General features: G+C 54.4%; 2 protein-coding genes across 2 annotated transcripts; one reads left to right on the plus strand and one right to left on the minus strand.

The window, feature by feature from the left end:
- Nucleotides 1-1,579: 1,579 nt before the first annotated feature.
- V2A60_007760 (sterol desaturase family protein) lies at nucleotides 1,580-2,704 on the plus strand (the record flags this gene model as incomplete). Its single annotated transcript, XM_083259042.1, has 1 exon — nucleotides 1,580-2,704. One exon carries the CDS (start codon nucleotides 1,580-1,582, stop codon nucleotides 2,702-2,704), a length of 1,125 nt encoding a protein of 374 aa, XP_083115168.1.
- Nucleotides 2,705-6,683: 3,979 nt separating this feature from the next.
- Nucleotides 6,684-7,933, minus strand: V2A60_007761 (cyclin-like protein; the record flags this gene model as incomplete). The annotated part of the gene is made up of 2 exons (XM_083259043.1): nucleotides 6,684-7,682; nucleotides 7,745-7,933. The coding sequence occupies 2 exons, from the start codon at nucleotides 7,931-7,933 to the stop codon at nucleotides 6,684-6,686; spliced, it is 1,188 nt and encodes a 395-aa protein (XP_083115169.1).
- Nucleotides 7,934-8,164: the final 231 nt, after the last annotated feature.

Here is an 8,164-nt window from a genome sequence, read left to right on the forward strand (position 1 = left end):
CCTGTTCCGTCGGCCTCGGGAGTCCGGCGCGGGTTCGGGGCGTCAATCAAAAGCCCGGCCGCTTGCGGCCAAGCACAAATGCAACAGCTCCATAATTTGAGAGTGTGCGTGTGTGTGCCTAGGAATACGGTATCGGGTTTTATGGTAACGCGGATGCCGGTCGAGAAGCGGGAAGAACCCCCCTCGTCGCAATGGCAGTGACTGTCGCTCGTTTCACAGCCTAGGTTGCGAGCAGGCCTCCCTCCCAGACAGACCAAGAAACGAACGCATCGCCAACGTGGGCCATGATTGATCACCGTCAAATTCGACACATCACTACCGTACTGTTGGCTGAGATGATCGAGGCCCTTTGTAGCTGCCATATGCCGAATTCTAGCCACGGTGAGGAAGGGGCGTTTGCTCTCTGTTTCTGAGGTTGTAGGCTATCACAAGGACGCAACAACAGAGAGAGATGGACGGTATCAGCAGCGTTGCTCTCATTTCAGCGGTATGGTCTAGTATTTTGTTGCAGTATATGTAGCTGGAGCAGTTTGTAGATCGAGAGCACAACGACAGTGCATGGCAATCAAGTTTACAACATCTCGAGAAAGTCGGCTTGGAACAGCAAGTGTGTCTTTTAACCATTGACACGGCCGAGCACCTGCCATGAATTCTAAAAGCACATCTTTGGCCGCTCAACCAACTTCACATGCGTTCAGTCTCGACGTCGACAAACTCGGCATCTCTGACCCTCCTGCCGAGTCATAGGCCAGCAGCCTTTGCACCATGTGAAGACTATTTCCCTGTTTCGTTTTCTTCTTCGGCCTTTTTTTTTTCTTCAAACTGCACAGAATTCCCGACAGTTTCGTTGCACCGCGACTCCGATCCCCTGCAAAACCAAGGTGGCCACTACCCAGTTGCCAGTATTAGTATATACCATGCGTGCGACACTTGACGCGCCTGTTGCCCATCGGCCCACCTGCGGGCGGCCATTTGGAGGCAAGTCGCTGAGTGGCGCGCTCGTATGGACTAGTTTGGCTGGGACACGCATGCGAGCGCCGCTCGGCGTGTGGCAGCGCCGCACAGCACCGGAGGAGGAGGAGGGGGTTCTGTTCCGACCCGGGGCTCCCGCAACGCAGGAAAAAAAAAAGAGGCTGTGTCGCGCATATTCACATTACTTCAACGACGTTGGTGTCCAGGACGTGCACAAAAAACTCTTCTTTGGACATTGTTCAAGGGAATTTTTGCCGGAGAAGGGGGAGGCTAGGCTGCTTTTCCAACTCGTCGCTTGAAAAAACGAGGGTTTCCAGGTTGTGGCGCGCGCCCAAGTTTTCTTCGGAGCCGGAGTGCCGGAGCCACTCTGGTACCGGCGTCCCCAGATTTCAAACTCCGGGGGCGGCAAGCTGTCATCCGGCTCTCTTTGCATGGCATCCCAGCCGTAGGTTGTGTGTGTATGTATCTATATATACAAGCGCACCTCCCTCCACATCTTTCCATTCTCTCCCAACCTACCCCATCCAGAGTAGAGGGAACCAACCGCTCATCGCAGACGACGGAAACAGCCCGCCACCCTCCTCACCCCCCTCTCTCTTTCAACATCATGTCGAGCACGACGATTCACACCGGCACGAGCGCCGATGCCTCGGCCTCGTCGATGCCGGCCAAGGCCACCGGCGCCGCCGCCGCCGCCACCACCACCACCATCCTGACGCCGGCCTCGCGGCGCTTCGTGCCCACCGACCTATCGGGCAAGGCCATCCCGCACAGCCAGCGGTGGGCGTACTCGACGGCGGCGGTGGCGCGGGGCCGCTGGGGCTCGCGCGCCGTCAACCTCGTGGTCGTGGGCCTGTTCGTGCTGTGGCAGCAGTCGGCGGCGGCGCACCGGCTGTACGCCGAGCTGGACGCGCGGTACGGGGCGGCGCGCGTCAACGTCTGGGGCACCTTTGCCGTCACGTCCGCCTTCTTCTGGGCCTGGGGCGGCGTGTTCGCGCTCGCGGACCTGACGGGCCGCCCGCGGTGGCTCTTCCGGTTCAAGACGCAGCCGTTTGTGCGCGTGCCGGCGCGCGAGTACGCCTGGATCTGCCTCGTCTCGCTGCGCAACCAGGTGCTGGTCGCGCTGCCGCTGGCGGCCGCCATGGCGCGGCTGGCGGCGCCGCGGCCGGTGCACCCGTCGGCGCTGCCGGGGCCGGCGCAGACGTTCGCCACCGTCGTCTTCGACACGCTCTGCACCGAGGTCGGCTTCTACTACGTGCACCGCTTCTTCCACTCGCGCGCCCTCTACGGCCGCTTCCACAAGCAGCACCACGAGTTCACCGCGCCCGTCGGCCTCGCCGCCACCTACTGCACCGTCACCGAGCACGTCTTCTCCAACCTCGTCCCCAACGCGCTCGGCACCATCCTCGTCCCCCACCACTGGTCCCAGCAGTGCTTCACCTTCCTCTTCCTCGAGTTCGGCACCATCTGCGCCCACTCGGGCTACAACATCCCCGGCCTGCCCTCCAACCTGCAGCACGACTTCCACCACTTCGCCTTTGACGAGAACTTTGGCCCCACGGGCCTGCTCGACCGCCTCCACGGCACCAACAAAAAGTACGCCGCCACCATGAGCGAGGCCCTGGCCCGCACCGACGGCGACGAGGAGCGCGCGCGCAACATGGTCCTGGAGCGTCTGGCCCAGATCGAGGTCGCGGCCGACGAGGAGGCCAAGGCAAAGAAGGAACTGTAGCCCTGAAAAGAAGGCACAGGGGGGGGGGGGGGGGGGGGGGGGGGGTTCGTGAGCACACAAGGGGAAAAGAAAAGGAGGAGTGGGGAAGAGCTGTATCGTGTAATTCCATAGGTGGTTTGTTTTAGCGGCGCTTGAATCATTTCGCTGGAGTTGTGGAAATTGTTTTATGGTTGGGTTTATGCGATGTTATACGTCCGGGATGTGTGTTATAAGGCCCCCTTTTTCACTGCTCACTTATACACGAAGAAGATGAAATCTGAAAAAAAGAAAAAAAAATCTTGTAGAACCATCACGTCTCTCATTTACAAGCTATTTGATAATGACCTCGTATTGAGGCTGTAATTGCAGGTTGCTCTATCATGACTGTTGACCGATATCCTCTCGGGGAGGCATACGGTGGCAATTCGTATCTTTACCGGACGAGACCCCGGCGGGACCGACCCAACCTGCCACATGGCGAATGGCGATCTACGCTGCCAAATCTATTTGAATGCATTTTGACTCGTGCGAATGAGTTGTCCTGGGGTGTTTTTGTCCCATCCCGGCCAATAAGCACGCCCGTTCCAGGCGCCGTGAGGAAATGACTTGTCCTGTCCCACCTCTACTTATTACTGGTACTATGTAGTTATGCAACCTCCATCAGCCCTTTTTCCTCCGCACAGGGGAGAGGGGGGCTTTGGTCAGCCTTTTTCAGCTTGTTCCATACATCGTCACCGAGACGAGAATGAGGCAGTCTGTTGTCTAGGGAGAAATCAACAGAAGAAAAGGAGATGTGGTCTTGTTACTGCTTGTCAACGAGCCTTGATCCAACAGGGCTGGCTCCGGTCAGCCGCAACATCAACACTATTGACCTTACTGAACTAGGTTATAATGAATATCTGCCAAATGGACCCCTTCAATGACCGGCATCTTATTCAAAGTATTACTTTTCCTGGAAAACCCCACAAGTAAGCAAAATCTTGCAGCGTAGCCCTTTACAACATGGCAATCCCCCCTCCCCCCCCCCCCCCTTCTCCTCGCTTTAACTTTGAACAAAGTTGATGTGGTTTTCTCGGCAGATAGAATGCTGACCCAACCCAACCCAGGAAAAAAAATGGGATACTCAGCTGAACTGGACATGTTCGTTATCTGAATCACACGCGCTACGCAGATATCGGGCTACCTTGCATGGCAAAGTCATCTCAATTGGGCTGATTCGGAAGGGGGGGGGGGTCCAAAGAGTGTCAACGCCGATATATGCATTGATGAACCTTGTCACCCTTGCATCCAGGCACAGCCGAGAAACGGCCCTTTTTTTTTTCTTGTTTTCACTTATACAAATGAAAAAGTCCATGTGGGAATAACACGGTATGTAAAGATTCCCCCCCTTTTTGCTCCCTTTGAACATTCCAGCCTGCTGTCTGCTGTCTGGTTTACTCGGGTGGCCGGCCCCCCCCCCCCCCCCCCCCCCCCCTTTCGCTTCAGCTGCCTAAGTCGGACGTCCTTTTTCTTTTTTTTTCTATCCAAATGCCACCAGGGCTCCTGCATTCCAGTTTACGGCTTTCGTCCCAACTCTTTTTTTGAGTTTTGCTTTTTATTTTTACTCCTTTTGGATTTGATTCTGAGAAGCGAGCCCTCCCGCCCCCGGGCCAAGTAATAAGCATTTCCCGTCCCCGTTCTCCCTTCCCTCCAAGGGAAGGGTAGAGAGGGGGGGGGATATATCTTGACAAGTAGTACGGATACGGAGTAAGTACTTGGTAACAGCTGGTACGATGATATGTCGGAATGGGTACCAGCCAGCAAAGAACAACGGGCCGACCGAGAGGAGCAGCCACGCCGCATCCAAAAGATGCAATATCGTTGGGTATGCTATACGTACCGTGATGATATTATTCATGACTACGTGTAATTATTAGAAGAGAATTCACTGAAAATTGCATGAATTATTTCGTGACTTTGATCTCCTGGGCCAGGAGATACAGGCAGCAGCTTACCCTACACCTATTATCGGAACAGTATTGCTTGCGGGCTCGTCGTTTATCCAAGTAATATATCTCTTCTTTCACGTCATATTAATAAGTCTGACTCTGGCAAGTGTCCCGCCAGCCGAAAGAAGGACAAAAAAGCTTGCCCGCGCAACTTGTCATTGTTTCTTGGTTATCCATCTCCCCTCTCAGGCCCCCCGACCTCCATCGAAACCCACTCGGTCACCCCTTTCCCATTCCCACTGCCACCGAGCTTTACCTGCTTGTTTAAACGCCTCCCCGGCCAGTCTTGTTGCCAGCCAAGCAGCATTAGTGGGTGCCGGGGAAGCACCCGATTGAGACACTTTGTGTCTTTTTTCCCCTACTAATTAAGTAATAATACACCGACCGAAAAAGCCAGAGCCAGAGACATACTTATTTAGTAGTACATACATGTATGGTGAAAATGCAACACCACTCGGTGTGGAACCCTGCTCCCCCCGGGTGCCCCAGGCAAAGGGGAAAAAAAAAAGAGTCAAGAGAGGATCGGAAAAGCAATCCTGGCCTAATCAAAAATCCTTCTCCGCGTGCCGTCCAACCAACCAGCTACCCGGGAAAAAAATGCAATCCTCTCTGGTGTCTGATCGACAGGTACATACCATTCTGCCCCCCCCATCCCCGGCCCAACTTTTTTACTTGCGCCTTTCTAATCACAAAGTCTCCAAGAACTCGGCCTCGTATAAGACTAGTAGTGAATAGTTGATAAATGCTTTTGCCTTTTTTTTTTTTTTAAACTTCCCGTTCCGTATGTGGCCCCGGGCCTGAGCGTCGAAGCCACCACACGTGTGCACAGCCACATGAGGGTCCCCTGCCCAAGAGAAGCACCAGCCAACAGCGCAACGTAGCTTTCACGACATGTACAAACAAAGGGACATTCTGTTCATCATATTCATGAGCCAATTACCACTCTTTCAGCAGCTATTGATGGTATAAGCTTCCATTGTCCATGGTCGGGCTCTGCAAAACCCACTCGCCCTTCAAGCAAAGCATCCAAGGCTGCCCGAAATTACAACATCCACACTGGGTCGATAGCACGCCACCAATCACGTCACAAGCCCGCACCCATCGACAATGCGCACATGCTTCTCACACCATCAACCTTGTGTGCTGTCCATTTCTTTCACAGGCAAACACCGCTTGCACGAGACTCATCGATTGACCTTGAAAGGATTGTATTTTACTTCTTTGTGCCTGTTTTTACAACTACCCATACATTGAACCCGGGGCTCCGCCCCCTCGTCAATAACAGCTCGTAGCTAGACGCCCCCTTGTCCTCAAGGGTGATGAATGCCATGCTGCATTGACCGCTTCTAAGTTATTAGCCGCCCCCCCAGTTGAACAAGTGCCATGCAGGCGTCTCCAAGCCTATTGTAAGAAAATTATAACAATATTGCAGGCATTGGCCAGACCATAGGCATTCTTCGCGCGCCAGCTGCGACCAAACACTCGGGTATCCTTTTTTTCTTCTCCCCCTTGGCCGCTGTTCCATTCTTGTGTTCCAAAGGAAGGGCTGGCCGACCCCCCTTGCAGTCTAATCCTCCCAAACCAACTTCAACCAAGGGCCATTATGCTCCAAGCCCGTGGAGGCTCATGTTCCCAAAGAAATGGTGCAGAAAGTGCAAAAATGATGTAACATGCGAAATCGACTCTGAGGGGCCCGTGGGCCAAATGCCACAGAGATTTTTTTTGTGTTGTCGGACGCTTTTTTTTCTTTTCTTGTCCAAAGTTTGACTCGATAAAGCAGGGCGAGAAAAAGTAATGATGAAAGAAAAAAAGAAACGAGGTCGCTAAATGCCATGACGTAAATGAGAGAGATAGAAATTCCATTCGAATGCACATATGCCATTCGAATGAGAGAAAAAGAAACGGTAATATGTTGTGCCAGGGCCCGATATTATGTGCGGTACGAGACTCTGGTGCCATTGATCTTTTGCCTGTCCATGCTGTAGGCAATGTTCTGTTTTGCATGCAGCGCTTCAATATTGCATGCAGTGCTGGCCCGTGTATCCGTGCTGTGCCTGTGCTGAGTACATCGCCCCTTGGTTGTGATGTGGTGTGGGGGTGACGGGGCATCTCGGCGGTAACGAAGTATAGACCTCTTTTTGTACCTGGCCGTTGCCAAAGTGAACACCATCGGGGGTGATGGGCGGTGTGAGGTAGCCTTGGTAGCACGGGGCGCCGCCGTGACCCTTCTGAGGGGTGCTGTAGATGTGCGAGGGTTTGGTAGACATCTCCATGGGGGGCGTAGGAGGGTCAGCGACGCGACGTGCCAGGGCAGCCTGCTCGGCCATGAAGTCGGAAAGCTTCTGCGAGACGCGAGACAGTTCGGGCGTGGCATACTTGCGAGCCAGCGTGGGCGAGGGTTGGCTGAGGTGTTGTGACAGTGTAAGGAGGGTCACGTTCTCGGTGTGCGCCCACTCGCCGTCGTTCACTTCGGGTCGGCCCAGGATGGCACGAGCAAGGGCAAGCGAGGCGCGGGCCATCATTGAAGGTTTCGTTGAGACAAAGTCGCGGTGATATAGAGCAATCTCACAGAGGTACGCAGCCATGTGCTCGACCTCGGCGTCGTCACGCTCCTCGGCAGCCATGAGTTGAGTGAAGAAGTCGACGGTAGGGTGACCAATGGCCCACTCGAGGGTGTTGAGGACGTGCATCTCCATCTGGGTGAACATGCCCGAGTCGTAAAGGCCGCAGCACATGTTGTTGAGCTCGGTGATTTGCGGGACACGGTCCTTCTTGTCACCATACTTGGCGGCAATGAGGAGGGCAGCACAGCCGACGAGCTGGTAGTGGTGCTTGTAGACGACTCGTTTGGAGCAGTAACGATCTAGCAGGTTGATGGTGAGGAAGAGCGTCTCGGGCAAGAGGGTAAAGGCGGCGTGGGCCTCGATGATGAAGTCGATGAGGTAGGGTCTCATGAACCACTGAACCTCGCGCTGCATGTCGATGAGGTTAGCATCGGCAAGGGTCTCTTCCTGTGAGGGGGGTTAGCAAATACGGCAATGACAAGTGTGCAAGTGGCGAGGGTGCTTCGTACCTCCATGTTGGCCATGTGCTGGAGAATATCCTCGAGGTACTCTTCACCAGCAAGTCTAGACAGTTCGCTGCCGATGATGTCCTGCCGTTGGCGGGCGGCCATCTTGGCGGCGTGGCGCGCATTCATTCGCTCAAAGTTGGGCTCGTCGGATTCGATGAAGAAGGAGTCATCGTGGTGAGAGTAAGCCATGATTGCGGGTGAAGAATGGCTGAAGCTTCCCGTGGTCGAAAGACGGAGAAGCAGGGTGGGAAATCGAAGATGATAAGAGAGACGGCGTGTGGGTTATGTCTTGGTGATTGCCGTTTGACAAGGAATGGCTGGTAGGTTCTCCAGGAAACTTGAGTGGGCGAAAGTGTATAAAGAGTGAAACTCGAGCTGCCGGGGCAAAGAGAGAGCCGGTTGCAGGAGGAATTAGAGAAT

This window comes from Cordyceps javanica, chromosome 5 (assembly GCF_051103115.1).
Source record: "Cordyceps javanica chromosome 5, complete sequence".
Lineage (NCBI taxonomy): Eukaryota > Fungi > Ascomycota > Sordariomycetes > Hypocreales > Cordycipitaceae > Cordyceps > Cordyceps javanica.